We start from the raw sequence: 14,922 nt of genomic DNA on the forward strand, positions 1-14,922 counted from the left end.
CAGCCCATTCACCAGCCAGCAGACTCAGGTGGTCGCTCTGGACAGCATTTTATTGATGCCATGGCTACGTAGCAAGGATCAGCCAGGACTCCCAGGGCCCTGGCACCTCCCCCAGGGCAGGCTGCCATCACAGGGTCAGGAGGGCGCCCCATAGGGGCAGAGAAGCCACGCCAGGCCGAGAGGAGCAGGATCCTCAGGCCCCTGTGGCTGGGGCCTCATAGTTGAGCACATAGTAGTCGTGGACATACATGAGCACTGCCACTGGCTGCCCAATGATGAGCGTCAGCCACACGGCCGCGTTGCCATAGTTGCCCCGGAAGAAGCGGCCGACTATCCAGGCCAATGGGATCTGAGGACACAGCGGGGACAGGGTCAGTCAGCGGGCACAGACAAGGTCCGGGGACACGGGGCAGTTAGCAAGCGCAGCCAGAGACTGGACTCACCTGTGCCATCATGCCTGTGAAGGCCCACAGGCGGAACATGCGCAGCGGGATGCTCACAAGGTACTGTGGGTACAAGGGACAGGTCAGGGCCTGATCAGCAAGCACCCCCCCACCTTGGGAGGAACGCCCAGGAGGGAGCACTGACCTCGTGGAAGAAGGCCGAAGCCAGGAACACTCCAATCTGGGCCACCCACTTGCTGCTGCCACGGCGGAGCATGGGTTTGTAGAAGTGTCTGCAGAGGGAGAGGCCGCAGGTCTGTCACCAAGTGTTCCACACATGGCACATGCAGGCACACTCACCCACACATCCTGCCATGCTGTGCCCACCTGTAACACCACTTGTGTACAGGGATGTTCCAGTTCTGCCAGAAGTAGGTGACGGACTCCGAGTTCCTGGAGGTGACACAGAGGAAATGAAATCATGCCCTGGCACCCCGGCCCTGGCCCTACCCGCCCCAGCCCTGCCCCAGCCCTGCCCCAGCCTGGCCCTACCCGCCACTCACCACCAGTCCCGGTAAAACTCGCGGTCTCCAAACTGCATGAGCTCAGCCACGGCGTTGAGACACGAGTGGAATAGCCAATAGAAGAAGATAAGCCAGATGAGGTGATTGGGGATCTGCAGGAGAGGCAACCTCAGCTTATACACACACACACACTATGGGGCCTCCTTACAGACAGTGCCCCTTAGACATGGTACCCCTTACACACACCCTAACCCTTACCCACACTCCCAACACTCACCGCCAGCTTCAGGAGTCGCTCAATGATGCGTGAGTAATCCATGTCCTATGGAGACAGGGCTCAGCTGAAGCAGCAGAGACTCTCCACTCCCCTCCCCCAAGTGGGAGCCTGACGCTCACCTTAAAAGGCTTCATGGAGTTCTGGATGGTGGGGACCATCCACTGCAAAAGAGGGTTCCATGTCAGAGCTGCACTGGCCCCTCTCCCCATCCCCTGCCCCCTGCCCCCTGCCCCTCACCTGCTGGATCAGCCCCACCAGGAGCTGGGTAAAGAAGAGCTGGGAAGGAAGCAAGAGCAGAAAGCTGAGCCTCCAGCGGCCCACGGGCTGCAGCCCTCAGTGCCCCCTCGGCTCACCATCTCCAGGAGTCTCCTCAGCAGGAAACGCTTCCGGATGCGCGGGGAGCGAGGAAAGTTGAGCTCGTAACACAGGGTAGGGGCGAAGAGGAAGTAGTAGAGGTCTGCAACAGGAGCATGGGCTGAGGGGTGGCACGGGCCCTGCACCATGGACTGAGGGGCGCCCTGCCACGTCACTGGGGCCTCACCTCGGTAGTGCAGGTTGTCGGGGTAGTCCACAGTGCGCTGGGCACTGCCCCCATTGGCCTTCTTGCTGGCATCAACTGTGAGCAAGCGGAGAAGAGATTAAGGCTGGTAGGCAGGGATCAAGGGCACGGCTGCCTGCCCGCCCCGCCTGGCTCCGGGCAGCCCCTCACCAGCCTTGGCCTTGCCCTGCATCCTGCGCTCACGGCACCACAGGTTTACTTGTCGGTAGGAGAAGAGCTTGAGGAAGAGGACGGTGTAGACCAGCAGTGCCAGTACAGAGCCCACTGCAAAGGGGGCAGAGGAGGCTCAGTCCTGGCCCCCACACCACCTGTGGTAGCACTGGAGGGGGGTGAGGGGGCCACACCTGGAGTGATGGACTCGAGCAGGAAGGCCACAGCAGCCGGGAAGCAGAGGATGATGGCCAGGTTAGCCGTGTGCAGCAGCAGCCCCACCTGCTCTGTCAGGGCTCCCTGGGAAGGGCAGTCCATGTTCAGGCCCAGCGTGCCCCCTCCCACAAAGGGACACCTGGGCTGGGCAGGGGGACACCAGGCCTTGCTTACCACAGCCAGACGCTTCTCCACCTGGAACGCGGCCACGGCAAAGACATTGGCCACTGGGGACACAAGCACCAGCGGCAAGCTCAGGCCCAGCTCAGCCACAGGCCCCACCGCGGCCCCCCGCGGTCCCCCGCTCACCGAGGACCAAGCACAGAGCGGGCCAGCTGTAGGGGTTCTTCAGAAAGAGAGACAGCACCTGGATCGGGTCCACCAATATGCCGTACCTGCGGGGAGTGGGGCGGGTTCAGGGTGGGGAAGGGCCGGGGAGCGGGCAGGGCGGGGCAGGCCTGGCAAAGACACTCACTTGATGAGGTTCTCTAGAAACAACCGTGCATTGCTCAGGATCTGGGAGGGAGAGGGGTCCCTGTCAGTGCGGCCCCCCACCCACACCCCGAGCCCACACAGATGCTGCTGCAGCATCAACAGCCATCCCTGCCATGCAGGCCTGCCCCAGAACCACAGAAACCAAAGCTGCTACTGGACACTGCTCACCTAGGGCCCACAGGTGCAGACAGACAAACCCCGCCCAGAAGCAGCTTCCACACACCAAGGACACCAGGAGTCTCCTCAGCAGGAAATGCCAGATGTGTGCCCCTGGCCGCCCCTCCACCCTCCGAGGTTGAGGACACAGGGAACCTGGACCACAGGCAGGCATGGGGGTGCCTAGGGCCTGTCCATTTAGGACAAGCAGCAGGAGCAGGTCAAAGGGTTGAAGGCTTCCTGCCACATCAGCAGCAGGAGGTGGTGGCGTCTGCCCCGCCCACAGCCTGTCCCTGGAGCAATCCCACGACTCACCTGGGCTCAAGGAGCCTGTGGGGACCCCATAAAGCCTAGGATTCTGTCACAAAGACAATCCACGGCGGAGCCAAGCCTAGGCCCAGGGTGCACCCAGACTTACCAGCATCACCACACACCAATTCAAGATGCCACGGTAGTTGCTAAAGCCACTGTCAGAGCTGAACAGCGAGTCCTGCAGCCGGTGGCACCTGAAAGGGCAGAGAGTGGCCGTGAGCAGTGCAGAGACAGTGGCCACGAGCAGGGCCGAGAGTAGCTGTTAGCAGGGCAGACAGTGTCCGTGAGCAGGGCAGGCCTGCGCCCCTGCCACCCTGGCCTGAGCCATGCTGGCCAAACACCACACCCATACTGGGCTCATAGGAAATGCCCCGCCCAGCCCTGAGGCCCCCAGTATTGGAGTGAAGTATAACCAGTCACCCAGTGAGCAGACACCCCCTCTCCAAACCACACAGACCCAAGCAAGCCCAGGGTCGAAGGCTACAGGTCAGCTCAGCCCCCAGGCCCAGGGGCCTCTGCCTGTACCCACAGGGCCTCCCACTGGTGCCGGACAGGGGAACAGTAGCAGCCCTCAGTAGGAGTGAGGCAGGGCCAGGCCCTGCCCTGACCACCACTGCCACCAGGAAGCCCCTCTGCATTGAGCAAGGTCCTGGGTTTGGTAAGCAGGTTCCCTCCAAGGACACATCCGCACCTGGCCGGGGCAGGACACCCACACTTGCTGGGGATGGTGGGGGCAGGAACCCTGTAGAGTGGGCACACCCACCACTGCCAATGCCAGCTGGGGCACAGGGCAGGTGGCTCTGGTCTCCCTCCTGTCCCTGGCCATCTGGAGCCACCCTCTCAACCTCTTTCCTAGTCTGTGGCTGCTAGTCCAGGAGGCCACTCAGTACTCCCAGCGAGGACACTGTCAGGATCCGCACCTTGACCCCGGCTCAGCTCAGTGCAGGTCCGCTCGCTCCCACTGCGAGCCCCCACACAGCTCCTACAAGCTCCACAGGCCAGAACGGCGCACAAGGAAACCAACCCCAGCTGGACTCGGGGCTGCAGTCGGTCACCCCGCCAGGCACAGACCCCTTCCACAGGATAGAAGACCCCTACGGCATCGGGGGGGGGGGGCATGCCGCGCTGCACTTCCTCCCTGCGGTCCAGAGGGGGCCGGGCCAAGGGGCCAGTGTGGGAGAGAACTAGAGCCCTGCTCTAGCCACCTGCGCTGCAGACAGAAAGTCGCCCCCTCCCTCCTAGAAGGATAAGAGGCTGGCAGGGGAGCCCTCCGCCCTCAGCTGCCCTTTGCTCTGCCCGTACTTGTGGCTGAGATTATCTTATCTCCCAGGCGGACTCTGAGCACCCCGCAAGGAAGCTCCTGGATCCCAGCCCATGTCAGAGCGACCCGTCACCCACTTCCTCCTGGGTCGGCTGCGTCCGGGCAGCTGCCCCCGCCCCTGCCACCGCCCTGTCCCCCGCATCCCGTGCAGCTGCCCCGGGCCAGTGCCAGACAACCGGACCCAGACAACCGCCCCCCACCGTCCGGTACCACGCCCCCGACCCAGGACAGCCGCCCCCCGCGTCCCGTCCCCCGTTTCCCGGACAGCTGCCCCCCACCCGGATCCCCGGCCCAGGACAGCCGCCCCCGCCCCGACCCCCGGCCCAGGACAGCCACCTCTCGCCCCGACCCCCGACAGCGCTCGGGGCGCTCCTCGCCACCCGCGGACATGCAAGGCACCGGGGGCGGCCGCAGCACCCCTCCGCGCCCCCCAGTGACCTTGGCCGGCGCCCCAGGGCCCCCAGCCTCCGTTTCCCGGCCGGGGCCACGCCCGGGCTCGGCTACCTCAGGTCCCAGTGGCCGCCGCCCTTGTCCGCGTCCGCGGCCGGCGCGTCGCCCCCGGCGCCCGCGTCCCGCTCCTCGGTCGCCGCGGGCCGCGACCCCGTCCTCCGGCGCCGGGAGCCGGCCGCGCCGCCGCGCTCGCCCATGCCTCGGCCCGGGCCCCGCCTCCGGATCCCGGCAAACGGCAGCCGCCGCCCCCTGCCGGCCGCCGTAGACCGCTCGCCGCCGAGCGCCCGGGAAGCTCCCGGGGCCGCTAACTGGCGTGGGGCCGCGCTGTGCGGCCATTTGTAGGCACGGGCGCGCGGGGCACGCTGGGAGTCGTAGTCCTCGCGGCCGCGCGGCGCCCTGGGAATTGTAGTCCCGGGGCCCGCGAAAGGCACCGTGGGAGTCGTAGCGCGGACGCAGGTCGGTGCCCGCGGCGAGACCCGGCGGCCCGGGTGCCCCGCGAGCTTTGCTCGGACTCCCGGCCTCCCCCACTTCGCGCCTCTTCGAGCCGGGCTGCCGCGCGGGAGCGGGAATGAGAGGCGGGGCTGGCCTGAGATATACGTCTCCCGGGGCCGGAGGAGAGGCCGCCGGGTGTCCGGAGAAATTTGCACCGGGCTTAATGCGCTGGCGGCGCACCGGACTGGCCCCTGAGTCCATCTTGGGCCGCTCCCGAGCCCCGCCAGAAGCGGTCCCTGAGCTCAGAGCCAGGAGTAAGCCCCGAGCACTAAGGGGAAATAAAAATTTGAATGTCACCTCTGGAGGGCCCGATAGTACGAGAGGAAAGGCAAGGTACTTGCCGTGCATGTGGCTGACCCGGGTTCCATCTGGGCATCCCATATGTTCCCCCGGAGCATCGCCAGGGGTAATCCCTGAGTAAAACCTAGCATCGCCAAGTATGCTCACCCCCAAATAAAATCACTTCCGGATTGTTGTCTCCTACACCCTTTCCACACCACCCAGACTGATTCCTGGACGGCCCCTATTAGCCCCTGATGAGTAGTAGCCTTCACCCCCCCAAAAAAAAATCACCTGGAGGGCTGGGACTGCACTTGCCCTGTGAGGGAGCATATGCCCTGCAGGTAAAAGGTCAGCACACACATGATCGCACATCGGAGGCTGGGCTACTCTTGCCAGAAAGTGGGATGTCATATAGCGGGCACCAGAGGCCAAGGCCACTGTGTCATCACTGCACACTCACCCAGTCCTGATGAAGCAATTGTGCCTTAAAAGCTGCCCTAGCCACACCTTGCACCAGGTGTGGAATGGGAGTGCCCTGAGTTTGGGGAGCGAGGCTTCACACAGACCTGGTTTGTGCATGGGTCAGGGTTAGGGTCTTAGAAGCAAAACCCCTGAGTGCCCCCATGGGGAATACGGCCAAGCCAAATGCCACCTCACGAGAGGGTGTCCACCTGAGTCAGTGGCGTTCCCTAGGCACCCGTCACAGCCTTCCCTGCAGCTCCAACCAAGGCTCCTAGTGTGTGACCTCTGGGTGACACATTCCTGCAATCAACGGCCATCTTGAGTAGAGGTCAGCATGACATCTGTACCGGTGACCTGGGGCTACATGCCCAGTGCTTTGAGCAGCTGGTGGAGCTTGCCTGACTGGCCGGAAGAGCCCCTCCCGCATGCCCACATTGACCTCAGCTCTTCCTGACAATATTCCTCTATGGTCAGGTAGGTCTGGGCCAAACAGAGCCAGAGGCCTTTCTGAATACTAAGGCAGGTGGAGATGAAGGGCCTGCAGGGAGCCCAGGGCCCTTGGCACAGAATAGCCAAGACTGACCAGTGCACGTGTATTTTCTGCTGCTCCCTCCAGCAGGGAGCAGGAAGGAGAGGAGGGCCTGGCCTGGCAGCTCCCCAGTGGACCTGAAGATACTGAGAGAGGTAGCCTGTGAAAAGGAAAGGAGAGTGCTGGCTGCTTAGCAGGCGGCAGAGTGATGCCCCAGTGATTAGAGCCAGGGATCATCCAGGAGTTAGGTCAGCCCATAGGCAAGGAGGGAAGAAACCAACTTCCCTTCATGGGAGTTGGGGGCTGGAACATGACCATGAGCCAAAGGGTAACAGCGCTGTGAACACCCCTCTGAGGACCAGAGACCATTCAGGTTATGGACCTGTCCGTGTGGATGGGATTGAGGGGGCGGGTGGGAGCAAGACCTATGCCAACCCCTTATAAGGCAGGACAGGAACCGAGATTCATTGTTGCTCAGGGCCTCCAAGAAGAGACAATAGGTCCAGGTCGGAGGTGAAAGCAGTGGGTAGGGCCTAAGCCCTGAGCATGGTTGGGTGTGGCCCTAAAGCTAAAATTAAAAAGGTGATCTAAGTTTGGTGGGCACACAGGTGTGCAAGGGGCAGCCAAGCACTCAGTGTGTACCTCTCAGGAAGCACCGATCCACAGGGCTCCAGAAAGGAAGGGCTGCAAGGGTGGGAAGGTCAGAAAATGTCTCAGATTAAGCCCAGAACAGAAATGGCACTGGCATGTGCGGGGGCCTCTTAGAGATACAGCCAGCAGAAACTGTTCATGGGACAGAGGGGTCAGCAGCCCATGCCACTCGTTTCTGAGACTAATACTGTCCAGGGACACCACTAGAGGTGGGAGCTGGGGAATTCCTAGCTCATAATCCCTGGAGCCTCTGCAGAGCTGCTGTCTTCAGCCTACTTCGTGCTTGTATGCTTGCACTCTTAGGCTCCCTGGTCCTGGCACAGGAGCAACCCCTGAGCTAGGAGTAGCAACAGTATTGCCAGGTGTGCACCACCCCACCCCCCAACAACAACAGCAACAAAACAAAGAGTGGTAAGTCCAGAAACATTCGTCCTTCCTGCCCAGGTGTGGATCCAGGTGCAGGGTGAAGGCATATGAGGCCAGGGCAGTTCTGGAACCAGCAACTTGTCTCCCTGAGGCTTTGAGACTTTGCTTGCCAGCTGGACACTGGTGCCCACCCAGGCTTGGAACAGTGAAAGAGAATGGTCCTGGGCAGAGGATGCTAGCTAGCACTGAGCTCTAAGTTAGCTGCTCTGAGGCTTCTGATGAAAATTCTCCCTGAAAGGCAGCTCATCACAGGAGGTACAGGACCCCTGTCTGGGAGCCTGCAGCCTGCCTGACCGACCCACCTGATGAAGCCTGGCCGGGCTTCTGGCCGGGCAGCGAGCTGGCCTGGTCTAACGAAAGGCTCCAAGGCCATGAGGTTCTCACTCACACTTGTCCACTTGAGAGCCAGGAAACACTGCTGGGCAGGTGGGCGTAGGGGGTGGAACTACAGCATAGTCCTACCCTCATCTCCTCCCCCAGTCCATCCCACCCATTCAAGGCTCCTAAACTGCCCCTCTTAAAGCACCTGTCATCTGGGAAATACACCACAGTGGAGCACTACCAGCAATGCCTCAGATTCCTGATGCCTCTGACTCTGATTAAAATGATGGTCGGCTGCATGTTCAGAAGCAGTTGCCCACTTTTTCATGACCTTCTCTCATTCAGTGTGCCAGCTGGTCTGAAGTCAGGCTCCAGCTAAAGAAACTGGGCTTTGGGGCTAGAGAGACAGATTCCATGTATCACACAGGGTCCCCCAGTCCAGCCAGAAGTGACTGCTGAAGGCAGAGCCAGGAGCAAGCCCCCAGCACCACCAGGTGTGGCCCCCCATGAAAGCCAGAGCCTGTTGTTAGTCGTGTCTTGCACCTGCCCGCGAGCCACTGGGAAGCAGGCAGCACCCCCACTGCTGCCCGACCCTGATTTCCAATAGCACCAGAAAGGACTTGCTAGTGGCTCAGGAGCTGAAGGGGGCATAGGGACACTCAGGCCAGAGGTCAGCAGTCCTCCAGCCCTTCTGGGCCTCAGCACAGCTGCTGTCTTCACTGAGCGCTGGCACTCTTTGGCTCCCTGGTCCTGGCGCAGAGCCCACTCGCCTGACACCAGAAAAATGCCAACTGCTCCGCTGCCTTGGGCTGGGCCTGCGGGCACCCCTGCCTCCTGGCTTCCCGAGCAGGAGGTGCCCACCCAGCAGGGCCCCCCCAGTGGCCTCAACGCTGCGTCACAGGCATCTGCCAGTCTCTGGGGCCCCTCTCGTGTCCCCCACACCGAAGCCCAGCCCTGAACACATGAGCTGGACACTCGGAGTTCTATCAAGAGTGGCATTTATTCTCCTCGTGGAGGTGCGGCGCTCCGGGGAGCTGGTGCTATTGTGCTTAGGAAGGAGGTCTGTCCGTCCGTCCGTCTGTCCGGCCGGCCCGGCCCCAAATGGGGGCGGGAGAGGGGCGCGGCCCGAGTAAAAATCCCGGCCTTTTCCGGGTGGGGACTATGTACAAGGCGGCGGGGCGCAGGCGGGGGTGGGGGCAGGGCAGGCCGGCGGCCTGCCCCCACCCGAGGGCCCTCGCGTCTCGGGCCCTACTCGTAGAATCAGTACAAAATAGGTGCTACCTAAACGTTCCTTCTACCTGAATTCGCTAAGTCGGTTATTGTGCTGCTTAGTTATGGGGGCGGGAGGGGGCCCATGGCTTTCCACGGCGGCAGGGTGGGGAGAAGCTGGGGACCCTGGCCAACCCACGGCCCTCCGGCCTTCTCCTTAGGTAGGTAGACAGACGTGTGCGTGTGCATGCGGGGGTGTCCAGCACGGGCGTCGTGGCCCGGGGGGGCTGTTCAAGCACCCAGCCTGGGCTGTAGGGGCTGGGGCCCCAGCCTACAGCCCGGAGCGTGGAGCCCAAGGGACAGGGTGGGAGTGGGGCTGTTTTGGAGCCCTGGCCCGTGTGACCCAGTGAGCCGATTGACCACGTGAAGGAAGGGCAGCACTGGGCTTGTCTGGGCAGCCTGGTGGCTCTGCGCCTGGGGGGGCCTGGTCTCTCCCACCTGCGCTGAGAGCACAAAGCCCCTGATGGGGACAGAGCAAGCCTGTGCCCTGCCTGGCACCCAGGCTGGGGTTCGGGGTGACTGGCACTGGGCTGGGTCTAGGGACCAGGCCACTCTGCATTTTCAGAGGTGGTCCCTGGCCCACCCAGGCCTGTGGGGCTGTTGCCACCAAAACGCAGACTCCAGCCCCCCATATAGCCTGGCAGGTCTCTGCTGGCCTGGCCAGCAGCAGGCCTGGCCCGTGGTGGGCGCCCAGTGAACTGTGGGAGAGGGGCGGACGGCGGAAGGAGGGTCTTGGGTGCAACTATAGCGTCCCCTGCCCCTGGGACCGTTGCACCCGCCGGGCTCTGCCGTGGGGGGGCGGGGGGGGGGTAAAGTCCGCGCGGCCGGCCCCGCGCAGCGTCCCTGATCTAGGGGCCTATGGGGTGGGTCGGGCAGGGGGATACCTGATTCTCAGTAACTCTAGAGGCGGCGGCAGCTTCGCATGCAATGCGCATTATTGCTCTATAGTCGGCATCGGACGAACTAAGAGGGATGGGGACGGGCAGCCCCGGGAGAGCACGGGAGGAGGGCTGGGACTGCATGCAGTGACGTCACAAGGCGGCGGCCAATGGGCGGGCCCTGGGGGCGGGGTCGCCGCCGAGGCTTTGGCATAGACGGGCGAGTTGGCAACCGAGGGGCGGGGCCCGGGCTCCGGGGGCGGGGCGGGGCGGGGCCAAGCGGGGCGCGGGCCTGGGCATACCCGGCCCCGGGAGTCGGCGGGCAGCCTGGGGGGCCTCGGCGCCCCTCCCCGGACCCGAGTGCAATCCGTTCATAAATAAAACATATAAATACAGAAAGAAAGAAACCCGACGCGTCCGCAACCCCCCCAGGGGGCTTTACCCGCAAAGCGATTACAGAGAGGTGTGGAGAGGGTCGCGCCCAGGAATCCGGCCTCCATCACCAAATGCCCGGCTCGGGGGAGGGGGCCCGGGGCAGGGCGGGAGCGGGGTCTGAGGAGGTCGGAGAAGTCCATGCGAGTCGATATGCGTCATTATTATTCGTTATGGAGGACAGAGCCCGGGGAGGCTGGGCTGGAAGAATTCGGATTTGGCGGGGAAGGGGGTGGGGGGTCATAGCGCGGCTCGGACTGAGGCCCCAGAAGGAACCCAAGGGAGAGGGGTGCCGCCATCCGCCCCCTCTCTGACCCCGCAAACGCGGGCTGCGCCAAGGCCGAGGCGCAGGGCCGCCAGGGACCGACTCGCTCCCTGGACTGGAGGCCACAGGCCTGGCCTGGAAGGCGTGGAAAGGGGCGGGGGAGACCTGAGCCTCTGAGACGGTTCCGGAGGCGCGGGGAGGGCGGAGGAGGGCGCCGCACACCTCGGGTCCGGCCCCGTCTGCGGAGACTTACTCGGAGATGAGGTTCGGTTCTGGATCTCACGGACCCTATTGCTGGGAGAAAGCCTGGGGCACCCTGGAGGGGAAGGGCGGGGGCTCGTATGGGTCTCCCCTCGGGACCCTATTGCTTGAAGGGGGCCGGCAAGGCCCCTGGAGGGCGAGCGGGGCGGGACCGGGCCCCTCCCCCTATTGCTGCAGGAGGGCCCGCCCTCCGGCCCCCCCGCCTGGCCCCGGCGTGGCGGAGATTTCCCTGGGGCCCGTATTGCTGAGAGCCGACCCGACGGGCCGAGGCCCCGCCGCCCTAAGCCTGCACGGGGCTGAGCTGCGGCGGCGCGGCAGGCGCCGGGGTTGCGGGGCCGCTGCCGCCGGCCCCACCCTTAAAGCAGGCCGACTCGTAGTGCTTGTTGAGATAGGACTTGAGCGCGAAGCTCTTCTTGCAGCGCTTGCACTGGAAGTGCTTGAAGGCCGAGTGCGTCTGCATGTGCGCGCGCAGGTTGGAGCGGTCGGCGAAGGCCTTGCCGCAGTGCGCGCAGCCGAAGGGCTTCTCGCCGGTGTGCGAACGCATGTGGCCCTGCAGCAGCCAGGGTCGCGAGAAGGCCTTGCCGCACACGCCGCACTTGTGGCGCAGGTCGTGCGTGAGCAGGTGCATGGCCATGGCCGGCATGGACACGTACACCTTGCCGCACGTCGGGCAGCGCCGCGCCAGCTGGCTGTCCAGGCTGCGGTGCGTCTGCTTGTGGCGGCTCAGGTTCGACGACGTGGCGTACGTCTTGCCGCACTCGCCGCACGCGTGCCGGCCGGCCGGGCCACCGGCCCCAGACCCCGCTCGCGCCTCGGCGCTCGCCCCCCCGCGCGCGCCCCCGCGGCCCGGGGCCCCGGCGCCGCGCGCGCCGGGTCCGGACCCGCCGCCGTCATCGCCGTCGGGGGCGGCGGCCGTGGAGGCCGAGGGGGCGGCCGCGGCGTGGCCGTGCGAGGCCTTGCGGCGCGAGCGCCCGTCGGTGATGAAGAAGGCGTCTGCAGCGTAGCCCTCGCTGACGGCCGCGTCGCCGTTGATGTAGCCGCCCGCGGCCGTGGCCAGCTCTGGGCGCGGGGTGGGCGGCGGCGCCGAGCCCGCGGCCGCCGGGCCCAGCTCTCCCCGCACGGCCGCTGCGTACATGGGCTCCGGGGACGGCCCCTTGAGCAGGCCCGCGTCGGCGTCGCCATCGTAGACGGACGCGGGCCCCGCGTAGTCGCTGAGGTATCCTGCGGAGAGGTGGGGGGGGGACGGACAGGCAGACGGCGGGGTCGGGGACGAGACAAAGGAGCGGGGGCCGCAGCCGGTGGGGGGGAGGAGGAGGACGGGCCGGGAGAGGAGAGAGAGACAGAGCAGAGATGAGACCCGCAGGCCGGCTCCGCCCCCGCCGCCGCGCGCCCCACCCGCGCAGGGGAGGCAGAGGCGCATCTCCGTCCGCGGGTGCGGCTGCCCCTCTTCCGCGGAGCCTCAAGGTCAGGGGGGAGGGGCGGCGCTGCCTCGCCCTCCCTCCCCTCCCTCTTCTTCCCACTTCAGCAGTTTTTCCTAGCTTATGCAACACACTGCGGACCGCGGCGCACAAAGCCAGGACCGCACGCCCGCCCGGGACCCCGCGCCTTCCGTCCCGCCCGCCTCTGCTGCCTTCCCGGGCTGCCTGGCGGCTCCTCGCTTAGGCCCAGCCGTGTTGCGGTCTTCTCTCTGGTCCTCTATCTGTTCACTCCACCCAGTCCGGAGACTTTTGCTGCAACAGCCTCCCTAGTCTCCCGGATCGCTCCCCACCCCCAGCCCCGACCCTCCTCCCGGCTTCCTGCAGTCCCCCTGCTCCGCTCCACAGGGCCCTCGGCCCTCTCAGCGTCCCTGGGACAGAAGGCCAGGGAAGCGCCTTTCTGGGGACGGTGCCAGGCGCCCGGAAGGCCAGGCTTAGGGGCAGCCATGCCTGCACAGGCTTCAGGTGGGCCAGTGAGTGACTTGTTCTTGGGGTACAAGTGGGGCTCACGCATCCGGGTCATAAATGCACACTCCACACTCAGGCTCGGGCTTTGCAAGGCCACACGGGTCGCTGCCCCTCCAAGCCGTGGACATGCATGCAGTGCCTCGGGTCTCCGGCAGTGGTCCCGAGCAGTGGCACACAGGAGGTGCATATCATACAGGGTCACACACAAGCACAGTCACATGGTCACACGCAGTCACATGGGCTCACCCAGGCTCACACACAGGCTCCTACTCCTGCAGGTCACACTTGCTCTGCCCACCTCACCTGGTGGGTACGGGGCCCAGGGCTTTATGTTAGCGGCTGCCCTTGAACTTGGGACCCCTACACAAAGAGACGGCCCCTGCCTGGGGCATCCTGGACCTCCCCACAGCAGCCCACCTGCCCACACCTCCTCCCTGAGCGCAGCAGCGCTGCTGCCTCTGCTGAAAGCCAGGCAGCCCATGCCTTCAGTCTGGAGCCCCACTAGGCCCTCGGAGAGAGTCCCAGAGGCACAGCCCGAGGCAGAGGAGGCAGGCCCCGCTGGCATCTGGGTGTGGGTCTGCAGAATGGCCCGCATCATCAGCAGGTGTCCAGTAGCCTCTGCCCAGGCACGGGTCGCGGGAGGGCTGCTTCCCGCCTGAGCTCCCCTCCCCTGCTCGCTCCTGCGTTCGCACTGCCTCTGACAGTCTTGGCCCGGTTCAGGACAGCCTCGGTGTTCCCCTCTTCCCACCTCCCCATCTTCGTCCCCTCCATGGTCGTCCCCAGCCACCAACCCCTGCTAGCAGGCGTGCCCTCAGCCCTCCTTCCCCTCCGCCCCCACTAGCTGCCCCGGCACTTCGCCGCCCCCACCTCAGCCCAGCGCGCACCTTTCTCATGCAGCCGGACGCCGAGGTCGCTGCGGGCGCGCCCGTAAGAGCTGTCGAGGTCTGCCGAGGAGAATGTGTCAAGTTTGACCTTCTTGACCAGGAAGGACCTGGGCATGATTCCTGCCGGGCTCCGGGGGGCTGCGGCCGCGGCGGGGCCCCGTCACCATCCGAGGAGCAGCGGAGGCAGCGCGGTCCTCACTCTGGCCTCTGGATGCTGCCGCAACAGTGCCGCCCTTCGAGTCCGCCTCTGCTCCTCCGGCTCTCCCGCTTCCTTCCTTCTTTCCTTCCTTCCTTCCTTCCTTCCTTCCTTCCTTCCTTCCTTCCTTCCTTCCTTCCTTTCTTTCTTCCTTCCTTCCTCCTTCCTCCGTCCCTCCTTCCTTGCTCCGCTCGCTCCGCGCCTCCGCACGGCTCTTCCGTCCTTCCTTCCTTCCTTCCTTCCTTCCTTCCTTCCTTCCTTCCTTCCTTCCTTCCTTCCTTCCTTCCTTCCTTCCCTCCTCTGGTCCCGGCTTCCCAGCCCGCAGTGCCGCCCCTGGACAGGCGGGGGAGGAGGCTGGGGGGGCGGGGAGGGGGGGAGCAGCTCCGTCCCGGGCCCGGAGGCTGCGAGTGGGTGCAGGGCTGGCCCGGTTCCGCGGCCCCCTTCCCCTCCCCCCCGGCGCCGCGGCGGAGCCTCAGTCAGCGACCCCCCATGCCCCCGCTGCCGGCGGCGCCGCCGGGCCCGGAGAACGCGGCGGCGGCAGCTTCAGCACCGCGGCCAGCGCCGGCCCGGCCAGCACCTCGGCCAGCGCCCGGGCGCGCTCAGCCGGCGCCGGCGGCGAGGGGCGGGGCGGGGGTCCGCGGCGGGGGTCTCTGCGAGGCTGGCTTTATTGTTCTGCAGCCGGAGCTGGCGGCGGCGGCGGCAGCGGGGGGCGGGGGTCCTCGGTGGGGAGGGGTGCGCGGGGGGCGGGCCGAGGGCGGGGCACGGGGCGGGGCTGCGCTCGGCCGTTC

At 65.4% G+C, this 14,922-nt stretch overlaps 2 protein-coding genes across 2 annotated transcripts; both read right to left on the minus strand.

The window, feature by feature from the left end:
- Window positions 1-31: 31 nt before the first annotated feature.
- DGAT1 (diacylglycerol O-acyltransferase 1) lies at window positions 32-5,180 on the minus strand. The gene is made up of 17 exons (XM_004618712.2): window positions 4,898-5,180; window positions 3,179-3,266; window positions 2,585-2,625; window positions 2,419-2,504; window positions 2,284-2,336; window positions 2,088-2,193; window positions 1,894-2,007; window positions 1,726-1,800; window positions 1,538-1,641; window positions 1,422-1,460; window positions 1,304-1,345; window positions 1,185-1,229; window positions 947-1,059; window positions 771-836; window positions 589-676; window positions 444-506; window positions 32-349 (listed from the first exon to the last, which is right to left on the minus strand). The coding sequence occupies exons 1-17, from the start codon at window positions 5,038-5,040 to the stop codon at window positions 194-196; spliced, it is 1,422 nt and encodes a 473-aa protein (XP_004618769.1). The 5' UTR covers window positions 5,041-5,180; the 3' UTR covers window positions 32-193.
- Window positions 5,181-8,987: 3,807 nt separating this feature from the next.
- Window positions 8,988-14,377, minus strand: SCRT1 (scratch family transcriptional repressor 1). Its single transcript, XM_055125877.1, has 2 exons — window positions 13,939-14,377; window positions 8,988-12,332 (listed from the first exon to the last, which is right to left on the minus strand). Exons 1-2 carry the CDS (start codon window positions 14,051-14,053, stop codon window positions 11,392-11,394), a joined length of 1,056 nt encoding a protein of 351 aa, XP_054981852.1. The 5' UTR covers window positions 14,054-14,377; the 3' UTR covers window positions 8,988-11,391.
- Window positions 14,378-14,922: the final 545 nt, after the last annotated feature.

Source organism: Sorex araneus, chromosome 2 (assembly GCF_027595985.1).
Source record: "Sorex araneus isolate mSorAra2 chromosome 2, mSorAra2.pri, whole genome shotgun sequence".
In the NCBI taxonomy this organism is placed as follows: Eukaryota; Metazoa; Chordata; class Mammalia; order Eulipotyphla; family Soricidae; genus Sorex; species Sorex araneus.

Bases quoted from the DNA above. Each gene is read 5' to 3' on its own strand.
- DGAT1 (XM_004618712.2), bottom strand. From the start codon at position 5,040: ATGGGCGAGCGCGGCGGCGCGGCCGGCTCCCGGCGCCGGAGGACGGGG. The intron at 2,505-2,584 runs GTGAGTGTCTTT...CACTCCCCGCAG, and splicing joins TTTCTAGAGAACCTCATCAA to GTACGGCATATTGGTGGACC. The intron at 1,642-1,725 runs GTGAGGCCCCAG...CTCCTGTTGCAG, and splicing joins CGACAACCTGCACTACCGAG to ACCTCTACTACTTCCTCTTC.
- SCRT1 (XM_055125877.1), bottom strand. From the start codon at position 14,053: ATGCCCAGGTCCTTCCTGGTCAAGAAGGTCAAACTTGACACATTCTCC. The intron at 12,333-13,938 runs GTGCGCGCTGGG...ACCTCTCCGCAG, and splicing joins CGTCCGGCTGCATGAGAAAG to GATACCTCAGCGACTACGCG.